At 45.0% G+C, this 12,921-nt stretch overlaps 2 protein-coding genes across 3 annotated transcripts in view; one reads left to right on the top strand and one right to left on the bottom strand.

The window, feature by feature from the left end:
- Window positions 1–4,054: 4,054 nt before the first annotated feature.
- Window positions 4,055–5,364, bottom strand: LOC120666461 (serine/arginine repetitive matrix protein 1-like). The gene has a single exon (XM_039946310.1). It carries the CDS (start codon window positions 5,291–5,293, stop codon window positions 4,337–4,339), a length of 957 nt encoding a protein of 318 aa, XP_039802244.1. The 5' UTR covers window positions 5,294–5,364; the 3' UTR covers window positions 4,055–4,336.
- Window positions 5,365–11,367: 6,003 nt separating this feature from the next.
- The window catches only part of LOC120666458 (CTP synthase-like), a 44,498-nt gene continuing 42,944 nt past the window's right edge, over window positions 11,368–12,921 (top strand). The window contains exons 1-4 of one of the 2 annotated variants that reach the window (XM_039946309.1): window positions 11,368–11,581; window positions 12,485–12,564; window positions 12,654–12,740; window positions 12,815–12,865. In XM_039946309.1, coding sequence (XP_039802243.1) covers window positions 11,425–11,581; window positions 12,485–12,564; window positions 12,654–12,740; window positions 12,815–12,865 — 375 coding nt within the window. In that variant the 5' untranslated portion in view covers window positions 11,368–11,424. The remainder of the gene's footprint in view (window positions 11,582–12,484; window positions 12,565–12,653; window positions 12,741–12,814; window positions 12,866–12,921) is intronic. The other variant, XM_039946308.1, reaches the window with a different exon arrangement.

The raw sequence follows: 12,921 nt of genomic DNA, 5'->3' as shown, positions 1-12,921 counted from the left end.
AACAAATGTCCCACGCTACTCATCAAACTTGATATCTCCAAAGCTTTCGATTCTGTGAGATGGGACTACTTACTCGCTCTTCTGAGACACATGGGCTTCCCATCACGTTGGAGAGATTGGCTTACGGCAATGTTCGCCTCTGCCTCGTCGCAAGTTCTGCTTAACGGTATTCCGAGCCCCCCAATCACCCATGGCCGCGGACTACGTCAGGGTGATCCTCTCTCACCCCTGCTTTTCATCCTCGCCATTGATCCGCTTCAGCGCCTGCTTCACCTGGCCACCGAGGCCGGAATTCTCTCCAGGATTTCAAGGGACCGCACTAGGTTGCGTGTCTCCATGTATGCGGATGATGCCGTCATTTTCTTAAAGCCGGTCAAAGAAGAGGTCATGGCCCTTAATCACCTACTTCAGTTGTTTGGGGAAGTAACAGGACTGAAAACTAATGTGCAAAAATCATCAATTGTGCCGATACGGTGTGAGCGCCTCGACCTGGATGACATCTTGGCGGACTTCCCCGCTGTCCGGGCCCGGTTCCCAATTAAGTACCTTGGCCTGCCCCTGTCCGCTCAACGCCTTCGAAAAGTGGACTTTCAGCCTTTGGCCGACAAGGCGGCGGCCAAGCTGTCGGGGTGGCGGGGGCGCCATCTCACACAGGCGGGAAGGGTCACCTTAACTAAGTCTGTCCTCTCCTCACAACCGGTCTATCTGCTCACAGCCTTGAGCACCACGAAGAAGGTGCTGCAGTCCGTTGACAAACTAAGGAAAAAATTCCTGTGGGCTGGAGATGATGTCCTTACGGGAGGCAAATGTAAAGTGAACTGGCAAACGGTCAATCACCCCCTCAACCTTGGGGGTGCTGGTGTGCTTGACTTGGAGAAGTTTGCAAGGGCCCTCAGACTGAGAAGGTTGTGGCAGGAGTGGGCGACACCAGATAAGCCATGGGTCGGGATGGGGACGCCGTGCAATGAGACAGATAAGCTCCTTTTTGCAGCTTCCACAACACTTGTCATTGGAGATGGTACGAAGATCTCTTTCTGGAACTCAGCTTGGGCGGGAGGCTGCCGACCACGTGATCTTGCCCCAGATGTTTTTGTCATTTCCAAGCCTAAGAATAGAAGCTTGAAGGAGGCCCTGAATGGACATATGTGGATCAGAGACCTCAACCTGCAAGGACATGTGACGGTACGTCTCCTGGAACAATTTGTCACTGTCTGGGAATTTGCCCAAAATGTGCAGCTTGACGAGTGCGCTCTAGATAAGATTATTTGGCGTTGGACTGCAAGTGGTGAGTACTCTACCTCATCGGCATACCGAGCGCAGTACTTTGGCAGTGTGAAGTCAGAACTAAAGCCGTTAATTTGGAAACCCTGGGCACCTCAGAAGTGAAAATTCTTCGCCTGGTTGGTGATAAAGAACAGAGTGTGGACCTCTGATCGCTTAGCTACTAGAGGATGGCCAAGAAATGAAGTTTGCCCGCTCTGCAGACGGGACCCTGAAACGGCCCATCACCTTTTTGGGGGCTGCAGATACACCAAGCATGTTTGGACACTCATTGCGGCATGGATTGTGTGGCCCCAGCTGAGCCCGGCTCAATGGCCTGCAACTGAGTCGGCGGAGGACTGGTGGCGCCTGATGGCCACCTTGAACGGGGTCCCAAAAAAAAGGGTATACGGTCTCTATTGCTGCTAGTAAATTGGGAAGTCTGGAAGGAGCGGAACGCAAGAACTTTTGCAAGGAAAGAGATCCCCCCATTGGTTTTGTTTCAAAAGATTAAGGAGGAGGCACGCTCGTGGGGTTTAGCGGGGGCTAAGCATCTTGCAGCCCTGTTGGACCCTTTGTGATCCTTTTCTCGGTGTACAGTCTTTTTTTCGCCATAGGTCTTTTTGACTCCTTCTATATTAATAGAAACGGTGCACAGTCTGTGCACGTTCGTTCAAAAAAAAATTCCTGCTAAACAATTGCATTCATCTAAACATTATGCAATTACTCTGTCATGATTTGGAAAATAGATTAAGAATCTGAGATAGAAAAAAGTTGAAGCGACCAAATATCTGGGCGAGCACAGTTAAGCTTCCTATCAGACGCTCCTCATCGTCATGATAGAAAGCATGCAATTGGATGACAGGCAGCTTCTTTCCCAGTCAAAAAGAGGGCACCGGTCTTCAGGTAAAACACACCTAGACAGGCATCATCATCTGGCCATTGGATGGACTAATCATCTAGCTAGGCACCATCATTTTGTTGGGCCATCTTGCATCTAATCACTCCGATCCCTGTGATTCTGAATGCAAAACGGGAGTGTTCTTTGTTCACTGAGACCATGTTCAGTGCCCATAATTTACGAATTCCTTCCTGAAGTGACATGTTAAATGAAAAGCAATGAGACATCTGGCGTGGGTGGTGTGGAACTTGGGAATTTCTTTGAAATATATCCATTTCAGAAATTTCTTGGACGCCATTTTTTTATAGCTTCAATGAAGTGGCACCACTGTAGCAAGTACTCACAAGTCACATGCAGCATTGTGGCTTCATCTGATCCGGCATCCTCTCATCCTCTGCATTGTTGTTTCAGTCAGAACTCAGGACATGGAGTGGCATGCCTTGCCGGGTGCCCGGGTTGCCCCCACAAGGCACAAGAATCAGACTGGAACATTGAAAAAGATATACTAGTGATAAAAAAAAACAGATCCACACCCCTACATTTCGTGTTCAGAGTAGCACGACTGTTCCTCTTGTCACTGCACAGTAGTCAGCTCTCATGCAAAGTCCGGCCAAAATTTTCCATGCTGAAAAAACTGGAGCAAATCACAAGGAGAAAAAGAAAAAGAGATCTACCAGTACCACATTTTGCAGTGCACAAGTCTGCGCACTGCACAGAATCATTTTTTGCTCTTTCTATCGGCTCTTTATATCCGTGATGATCATTCATCACTTTCACCAACTTTTGTCCTGTTCGTTCGGTTGCACTTGATGGTCTGGTCTGGAGTACTGTAGCTAACACCAGCCCGATAGTATGTTTCCCGTTGGCTGCTAATCATATATAATAACAAGTCGCTACAGTACTTGTTCCCTCACAAAATCAGCTGGAACAGTAGTCCAGCCCAACCATTCAGTTCAACCGAACAGGCTGTTTCTCCATGCCCTTGCCCGGCTACATTACTCCAAAAAGCTCTTGCAGGCTTTTACCAGATTCTTCACTAGTGGTTTCTGAAGATCCAACAATTCAGCTACACAAGCCATACAGTGATCCAGCCCCAGCTGCAACTGCAAAACAACCTTCACCAACCAGAGCTGAAGTGAGGAGATCAGGAGAAGGAGCTCGTCATTACTTTCTCTGAAACAGTTATTACTCCAAACAACAAAAGAAACTGTTTCCGTAGAGTAAACAGAGATATAACATGGTGCTATGATTGTGTCTTGGAAGTTACCGAACCCAAGGAGCAGCAGGATCAAAAAGAACTGTCGTGTCAGCTGGCCTCGTCCTCCCAATGCAGGAGTTCTTAGCGGCAACATTAGTGCACTGCTTGTAATTAGGCTGGAAGATGTTTGGAGAGGCTCAGCTCACCTACCAGCAGATGTGGCTCGTTCATCACCTCAGCTGCGTGAAGCAGCTGCAATGAACAGAAGAACGCAATGACAGGAGGAAACAGAGTATCTTAACACCAGATTCTTGTTGGTTCCTTACTGTTGATCTTCCTCCTTTTACTAATTGTATCCATGATCTTACACCAGATTTAACAACACTTGCACATTTAAATTGTTGCCACCGACCAATTTATTATTTTTTTTGGGAGCCACTGACCAATTTAGGGTCAATGAGTAAGAGAAAATCTTTCCAAACCAAGAAAAGTACGAAAGCTGAACATCTGCTTCTACATTGGGGAAAAATGGCATGGGATTGATTAACAACCTTGGAAACAAAATTAGCTCCTACTTTATATAAAAATCACAATGAAACGCACTAAAAATACCAAAACAAAACTGATAGAAAAAAAAGGGCAATTTCAAACTCAATCTCTGCTCACGATGACCACTCAACCAAAGAACTCCAACAGGCAACAAGAACAAGAATCAACATCAAAAGACCAACTTTTCCAGCAGTCCACACTTAAATTACATCACCATAAGATTACTACAAACAGAGATCACACAGCCCACTGATCCCTTTTCTGTACAACAAAAAAGTCAACCCCTTTTTCCCCAGCTACTCACTTAATTTACATTACAATAAACACTAAGCTAAGGCGCTAAGCCATGAACAGTTGAGCTCCAAGAACGGCAGCCCGAGGAAGAGAAGTAGAGGCGTTCATGGAGGTGGAGGTGGTGACGGCGTGCGTCACGGTCTTGACTTGCCGGCCGCTGCCGCGGCGGCGAGGCCGTGCATGGCGCCGTAGCCCGGGGAACCGAGCCCCAGGCAGCCGAGGAGGCCCTGCCGGTACGGCAGGAACGTGCGCCGCCGCATCTCCTCGGCTTCCGCGTGCCGGGCCTCGTACAGGCGCGCGTGCGCCGACGTCCTCGCCCTCCCGCGGCCTCGCGACGCCGCCGGGGAGGGGTTCCTCTTGTGCGCCGGCGGCGGAGGCGACAGATTGGAAGGTAAAGGTGGGTGCTTGCCGCTGTCGGACTTGCTCCGGTGGAGGAGGTCCTTCAAGAACCCCCACCTGCGGTAGCTTCTTGAAGAGGAGGACGACGCGGAGGACGCAGTTGAGGAGGACGACGACGACCGAGAGGCCGACGGGGCCACCTCCCCAGCCGCTGGTTCTTCGGAGCTCGACGCCGGAGCAGGCGATGACGACGGCGAAAGCCAGTGGGTGCGAAACGGGGAGAGGGAGCGGGAACGGCGGTGAACTGACCGGCTCCGGAAACGGCCGCGCTCGTCCGCCGGTGCCGCTTTCACCTCCGCTTGCGGCGGCGGCGGCGCCGGATGGCCTTCGGGGACGTCTCCGTTGAGCGGCGGCAGCGCCTGCGGGCGGAGGAGGAAGGACGCGAGCCGCATTGGCCGGATCTGGCCGTTGTGGAAGAGCTCGTCGGCGGAGGACATCGCGGCCGCCGCTGGCGACGGGCAGCGCGACGAGAAGTCGAAATTGAAGTCGATCCCCAGCTCGCAGCCATACTCATGGTCGGTGCCGGGTCCGCCGCGCGCGGGGCTCGCCGGCGCGCTGTAGAAGCAGCCGGCGGCGGAGAACGACGGGTCGCGGGCGGGGCTGGACGGCGCACTGACGAAGGGGGTGGAGCACGCGCTTTCATCCCCACCGCCGCTTCCACTGGCACAGTTGTCGCCGGAGCTGGCGGCCATTGGGCCGGCAAGGTGGTGGTGGTGGCCGGTGGGGATGGCGAGACGCGGAAGTAAAGAGGATTTAAAGCGCTCGCGAGGAGTTTCTTGGATGCGGGATGTTTTCTGATTTGGCCCCCTGGAAAACTAGAATTCATGTACGTCCTGAACATCAATCCCTTCTTCAAGCTTTGAGTATTTTTTTTCGAGGGAAAGAAAAGCTTTGAGTAAATTTAAACCTATTATACTATCTTTTAGAATAATGCTACTATTTTTCACATATACCTTGAAGAAATCTATAACTATTTTGAGTTTTTGACATATAACGTTGAAAAACCTACAACTTTCACGACCTGTTACATATTATAGGGACTGTGCGTGGGTCCACGGTGACAATATTTTTTTAAAACAGTTGCAGGTTTGTTCAATAGACACCGTAGTTGTTGTTTGTTTTACAACACATGTCAGAATAGTTGTAGTTTTTCTTAAAAAAGATTACTCCGGAAATAATTGGTATTTAGAAGACAATATTCTTCTTTTCTTCAAACACATACATTTTAATATTGTTAAAGTCACTGTAGATGTCTCATTATCAAACTATTTTTCATAAGCCACAATATTCTTGTGCTTTCTTATGTTGCCTAAGACTCTGTTTAGTTCCTAAAATTTTTCACATGCTACAGTAATTTTGAACGTTTGATCACTACTTAGGAATATTAAATCTAAATAACTGACAAAACCCATTCCATAACCCCGGGCAAAATCAAGAGACGAATCTAATGAACCTAATTATGTAATAATTAGACAATATCGTGCTATAGTAAACGACCTCTAATGATGGATTAATTAGATTTAATAGATTTGTCTCGCGATTTCATGTAATTAGTTTTAATCTATGTTTAATAATCCTAATTAGTGGTGTAAAAGTTTTCAAACTAAACGCGCCGTAAATTATGCCCTACAACTAATACTTCGATAGTGATCGCTTCAGCTCGATGGCTAAAGTCATTAAACCTCTCGCAAGGAAGCTTGGAGGGAAATGCATAAATAAGTAACGGAAATGATCGCACAAGTAAGGAGAAGTGAAGGATCCGATGACTAGACTGGTTTGATGCTTAATTAGTTTTGATTAGTGTTTTGAACTACTACATCCATCATAGATAATATAAATACTTTCTGCAGATTATTCACTATGTTTACCCCCTAAATATATAAAGTTATCGAAGTATGTTTTTTAGAACAAAAACATGGGATATGATGTCATGCATCACAAAAAAAAAAGATAAAATCCACCAGAGGTCCATCAAATTGTAGGAGGGTGTCACTTAGGTCCATCAACTTTAAAATTATATTTTTTGGTTCATAAATTTATAATTTGTGTCACTTAGGTCCGCAAGAACTCTAAAAGTTCATTCCTAGATTCGTAAGCTTGTAATTTGTGTCACCTAGGTCTATACCCCTCCACCTAACTTTCATGCATTGATACCGCACCAATATGAATATACACGGTGAAATTTGAGCCCCAATTTCAAATCAATTGCATAGGGAGAGAGAGGGGGGATGAAAGACTTATTTTGGAGGTTATTGACATGTATTGGGATTCAAAGGGGGCTTCCGAATTGCCATTGGTGAATTATGAAGCTTATATCCGGATATAACCCCGTAATATGGGTGGAGTGTAGGGGTGATTGCTTTGGAAAGATGGAGTAGGTTATAGAGAGACTCAACAACATTTGTATCATGGTAGGAGATATTATATCCTCTGTGGCGTGGGTGGCCGGATATGGTGGTGCAAGTTGCTGTGGCGAAAAATCTTGTGACGATGTTAGACTTGGGTCTACCCAAAGTGGTTCTCGGTGAGAGGTTGAAAGATATTTATGGACAGCCATATCGGAGCGACCTTTAAGGATCTGTAGCCACACGATTGCTCATGAATGAAGTTCATGAACCTAAAAATGCACTTTCGGAGTTTATGGATCTAAGTGGCACAAATTATAAGTTTATGGACCTGAAAATGCACTTTCATAGTTTATGGACCTAAATAACACGAATTACAAGTTGATAGACCTAAAATGCACTTTTGAAGTTCGTGGACTTAAATGGCACACCTTTACAAGTTGGTGGACCTCTGGTATATTTTACTCACCCAAAAATATAAACCCAGATATTGACACACTCAAATTAATGCTTCAGCAAGAAACATCCCGCTGTTGGGCCATCAAAATATTCTTTTTTACCAAACTCTTATGTGGTGTGCTCCCTTCACTCACTTGTAGCGTGTGTTTGGTTTAAACTAGTGGCCTGGTTAAGTTAGATCCGAGGCTTTTGCTGGTTGGGCTCCCGTGGAGCTTGATCTAGTAGGACGCCAGCTCATGGGTCGGGTCGGATTCCACTGCACACTCTAATAAATGGTATTAGACCTGCAAATATGGAATATCTTCAGGGTCACATTTGTGACGGGGGAGGTTGTAAACGTCTCGAAGGTCACACGAGTTGTGTGTGGCCGAAGAGTTGGACTCCTGGAGAACGTCTTCCGGGAAATCACATAGGTGTGATGGAAGAGTTGGGTCCGCTCAGGTGGACCTGAGAACAGTAGGGCGTCGACTTGTGGGTATACCGGGTTGGACCGGATTCTGCTGTGCACTAACAAGTAATTAGGCCAATGTACATGAAATTATGAATTATGTTCCACAAAATTTAGACTACTTGATTCAAATTCGAAAACACTTTTGACGACTAAAACTTATTACTATTTTCTTGCGGGTAAGTTCTAAAAATGGCACTAGTAATAAGTTATTATAGATAGAATTTGCAGCTGAAACTCGTTTCCTTTTTGCGAATAAATAGAGCCTATATTATTAATTAAGCCAATAAAGTGTTTAGTTTAAATGAGAACAAACCTATGGAGTAGAAGCAGGGCTAGTGGTTGCGGCAGAACAACGTCCAGCATGGAAAATAACTAATGCGGCATGGCACTGAGGCAGACAACAACATGCAACCAATCAAATTGAGAACGATGCGGCATAAGGCTCTTCGCCCACTTTCCGCCGGCGTCTCGTGAGTCGGTCGTTTCACTCTCTCTACTATTTTCGTTCTCCACGTAAGACCTCGCCGATCATAATACTTTCTCTTACCTCGATCTCAAAAACTTGGAGACCCGTAGCCGATCTTTTTTTAGCTTAAAATCCTCCTCGGTTTGTTAGTTAATTCAGTTGTCTGCCATAAAGCATGCATGCCACACGACCCTCCGCAAAGGCAAAGGCGTGTTCTTCAATCAAAAAGAAAAAAAAACATGTTATAAGCCTGGCCTATCATGATCGGGTACATTATTAACATGGATGCACGCCCGGGCATTTTCCATGCTCTCTCGTTTGACATATTCGTCCTGCAAATAAATACTAGGGCCTGTTTAGTTCTCTTTATATGTAAACGCAAATTTTTTTTCGAATGAATCTTACCAATTTGAAGTACTAAATAAAGTCTATTTACAAAACTTTTTGCACAGATGGGTTGTAAATCGCGAGACGAATCTAATGGTGCTAATTAATCCATGATTAAGCAATAATTAGCGGATGGTTACTGTAGCATCACTGTTGCAAATCATGGATTAAGTAGGTTCATTAGATTCGTCTCGTGATTTACAGCCCATCCATGTAAAAAGTTTTATAAATAGACTTCATTTAGTACTTCAAATTAGCAAGATTCTTTTATAAAATTTTGCATTTACGACTTTTTTGCGTTTACGGGGTGGGAACTAACAGGGTCTAGGTATTAGGATCATGATTTTTAGGAGTATAGCTGAAAAGGTGTACTGGTGGGACTTTTAAATATCTACTGGGACTGGCACGGCCAGCGGGGAGAGGGCGAGCGCAAAGCAGGGTTCACCTTTTCGTTTTTTTATCGAATCCCGCCAACTGCCGGAAACGAAATTTCGGCCGAAATTTCGCCAAATTTCGCTAATTCCGAACGGAAAGAGAATTCAAATTCAAAAAACGAAATTTCGGTGAATTCCGACCGAAATTTCGGTGATTTCGACCGAAATTCGGTGATTTTCCACGGAAAATGATGTCAATTGTGATTTTTCTACTGTTTCGGAGGTCAAATGAAAAACTTTTGAATACCAACTTTGTTCAGTTTTTCGAGATCTACAACTTTTGTTTCAGGAACTTTTTCATTTGAGCAATGGTTTGAAAGTTATTTAATTATTTCAAAAACTACCAATTTAAAGTCTTGTCATTTCATGTGACAACTTCCATTTTCTCTCTTAGGCCTCAACTGGACTTTTATTATTCTTGTTATTGCGGATATGTCTATAAATTTTCAGGGACATTGGTTGATCCAATTGAAAGTTGTTTTAAATCCAGGACAAACATGATTTGAATTGGTTATCAATTCATATGACAGTGTTTGAAATATTTTTTGGATTCAATTTATATAGATAATTGTTAAAGCATTCTGTGGACTCACTGCACACAGCACCCATGTTCATCATTGGAGTAGACGAGTAATACTTGCCATTCTATTCTTTCTTTTCAAAAATAATTGCTCTTATTTCTATTCTTCCGGGGCCTAGGAGCACATGTAAGATTGGACTAAATTGAATCTAATATTTTTCATTTAGAATTGCATCTCTGTGATAAATTTTGTATGCTGAGAAAAAAAGGAGAAATAATATTAGAGGGTAGATTGGACTAATTGAAATTTTCAGGGGAGTAATTTGAGCCTAAATTTTACCCGGGAGGTTAAGCGGATAAAGTGAATTGGTGAGGAGTAAAATTTAGACATGTTACGCATATCACAGTTCAGAGTGCATATTATATGTTTCACACACAATATATCCAACACAAAACCATATAAGTATGTCCACATAGCATCCACAACAATCCAAAGGTGTTAAATAACTTTTAAACCGATGTAGGTATGCATATAAAATTGAATAGGTACCTCATTAACATCATGATAAACCAAAGTCTAGTTGAAGTCGAGGGAAGAAAACAAATTTTTGCACATGAAATGACGAGTCATTCAAATTACGGTTTCAAATATTAATTTTAGCATAGCAAATGATCTTAGATTTGAGTTTGTTCTAGTCATATTTGCTTAGAAAAACACCTAGTTTTTTATCATATTTTTTTCCAATTTTTTACAAATTTTTTTAAAATTTTCAAACTCAAAACGGAAAATACCGAAATATACCGAAATTTCTTTTCCCGGTACCTAACGGAAATGGAAAATTTTCCGAAATTTAGGCGAAATTTCGCCGAAATTGTTAACCTGGCGCAAAGCCGTCCGTGCGCGATCGTACGGCCGATCCGCGGCGCCGTCCGTTCCGTAGGTCGACGTCACGGCTGCTCTTCCGAGACGATTAGGATTTGGCGTGGCCCCACGTGGCTTGTTTTTAATCACCTGTGGGCCCTCCCTGCCGTCTACGTCTCAGGTAGACGTATTTTTCACATGACACATGACCGGCGTTTTCAGCTCGGCGTCACGAAAATCTCTCTCTCTACGCGAGTCCAACTGAAAATCCCTACCCGGTGGAAAAGCACGGCTCCGTTGAATTTCCCACGCGTCCCCTCATGAAAATCTAGCATTTTCTATCTGTACAAATTTAGCTGAACCAAGTTTCTCAAATAAAAATCAAGCGGAATGAATATGTTCGTGCATGGACCTCATAAAAGTCATTATTTAGTTTGCGGGAAGGATTTTTTCCCTTCAAAAATAAGTTTGAATATTTTGAGCGGTAGTAGCAGCCTAGCAGGTTGGTAATACCCGAGCGAGCACGGTTTAGATCCGGCCGACAAAAAAACTCAGTTCGTTTTAGTTCGAAACTCACCTGGCTTTAACTTCCTCTCAATTAAATTCAAAAAATTTTAAATTTCAGATCCAGCACAAATTAGTCTAACTATTTTGACCACCAAACTAAGCTACTTCAACGAGACACTATTTTGCTCAGGCTAAGTGTCTTTCTATTCTATGGCCCCCGCCCGGTCAAGACATAGATGCAGGCCCAGAGCCCAGATCCAGGCCCAGCAGATCGAAAACCCAGGCCCGGACAAATCCGGGCCGCTCCCAAACAAATAAAGTTTAGCACACGGGGCGAGCGTGCGCTTTTTTCCCCACGGAATCGAAGCTCCCTCTCCCCCTCCTCCTGCCTCATGTCCTCGCCGCCGGGAGAGCAGCCGACGGCCGCGGCCACCAAGTACGTGCTGATCACGGGCGGCGTCGTCAGCGGGCTCGGCAAGGGCGTCACCGCCAGCAGCGTCGGCGTCGTCCTCAAGGCCTGCGGCCTCCGCGTCACCTGCATCAAGATCGGTGCGCCGCCCTGCTCTTCCCCTCACCCTCGCTGCTTCTCCTGGATACACCCCCCTCCCCTCCGCGCCGTCGCGAGGCGTTCTTTGCTGGTGCCCCCCCCCACCCCCACCACTTAAACCCTAGGAAATTTTGCGGTTTCTTGGGCGGGGAAAGCTTGGGGCGTGCTACTGTTGTTGGAGTGAATGCGACTCGCTTCCGTGATCCTACCAGGATTTAACCTTTTCTTGATTAGGTAATTGGGTGTGGAAAGCGGTAGTTTGTTGGTTTCCGCGTGGACTCGCGGTGGCCGGTGGCAATTCTTTACTGCTTCTTGGTGGAAATTGGGGGTTCCAGTTACTTCGTCTACCTTCTCTCTGGTGAGATTTAGCGGTACCTCATGAATTCATGAGCCCGTCTGCGATCGATGTTAGGTTTTGAGGGCTTGTCGCTGTCTCACTGTACAGTTTGTTGCTGCTGCTTTTAGTTGCTTTTGGAGGTGGAACCTGTGGCGTGTTTTAGGTAAGCTTTTGGTTCCATTGTGAAGTTTGGTGTTGGGCCGTTTAGGGATAAACATGTGTCCTTTGATTTTCGTCTTATTGGTGGCTGGTACACTGCGTTCAAGCTTTTCGTCCTCTCGATGGCCTTTTGTGATTGGCTTTTACATGACTTAAGTCTAAAGATGGCCACCTTTTAGGATGTGATTTGCGAACAGGATACATTAGCAAGTTCTTTTTTTCATGTGATTTGTAAACAGGTTATATCAGCAAGTTCTTTTTTCATGTGGTTTCAAGAAATCCACATGTTCGTTTTCAAAAAAAAAAAAGAAATCCACATGTTCTCCTTGTGTAGAGTTAACTAGTTTGGATTTTCCTCAACTTTGGTCTCTCACTTGCCTTAACTATTGTGCATCTCCTGGTTTTGTAGATCCATACTTGAACACAGATGCTGGTACTATGTCCCCCTTCGAGCATGGTGAGGTGTTTGTCCTTGATGATGGTGGAGAGGTACAGTCCCACTTCATGCTTTCATCAATAAACAATGCTTAATCTTGCAATCTAGGTGCTGAGTTATGAATAACATGTTGCATTTGTAGGTTGATTTGGATTTAGGAAACTATGAGCGTTTCATAGATGTTACTCTGACTAGGGACAACAATATCACCACTGGAAAGATATATCAGGTGAGTTTATGCCCAACGGAAGTGCTTGTATTTTCTCACTTTAGATTGTAAACAGATAGTTTCTGTTCTTTCAGTCTGTCATTGAGAAGGAGAGAAAGGGCGATTATCTTGGAAAGACAGTCCAGGTAATTCCCTTGTGGCATGTGTTGCTTGAATTGCATAGTATGGTATGCCTATATGG

This window comes from Panicum virgatum, chromosome 3N (assembly GCF_016808335.1).
Source record: "Panicum virgatum strain AP13 chromosome 3N, P.virgatum_v5, whole genome shotgun sequence".
NCBI classification, from domain to species: Eukaryota; Viridiplantae; Streptophyta; class Magnoliopsida; order Poales; family Poaceae; genus Panicum; species Panicum virgatum.
The sequence above is the reverse complement of the archived record's forward strand: the minus strand, read 5'-3'. Positions and strand labels throughout refer to the sequence as shown.

Bases quoted from the DNA above. Each gene is read 5' to 3' on its own strand.
- LOC120666461 (XM_039946310.1), bottom strand. From the start codon at position 5,293: ATGGCCGCCAGCTCCGGCGACAACTGTGCCAGTGGAAGCGGCGGTGGG.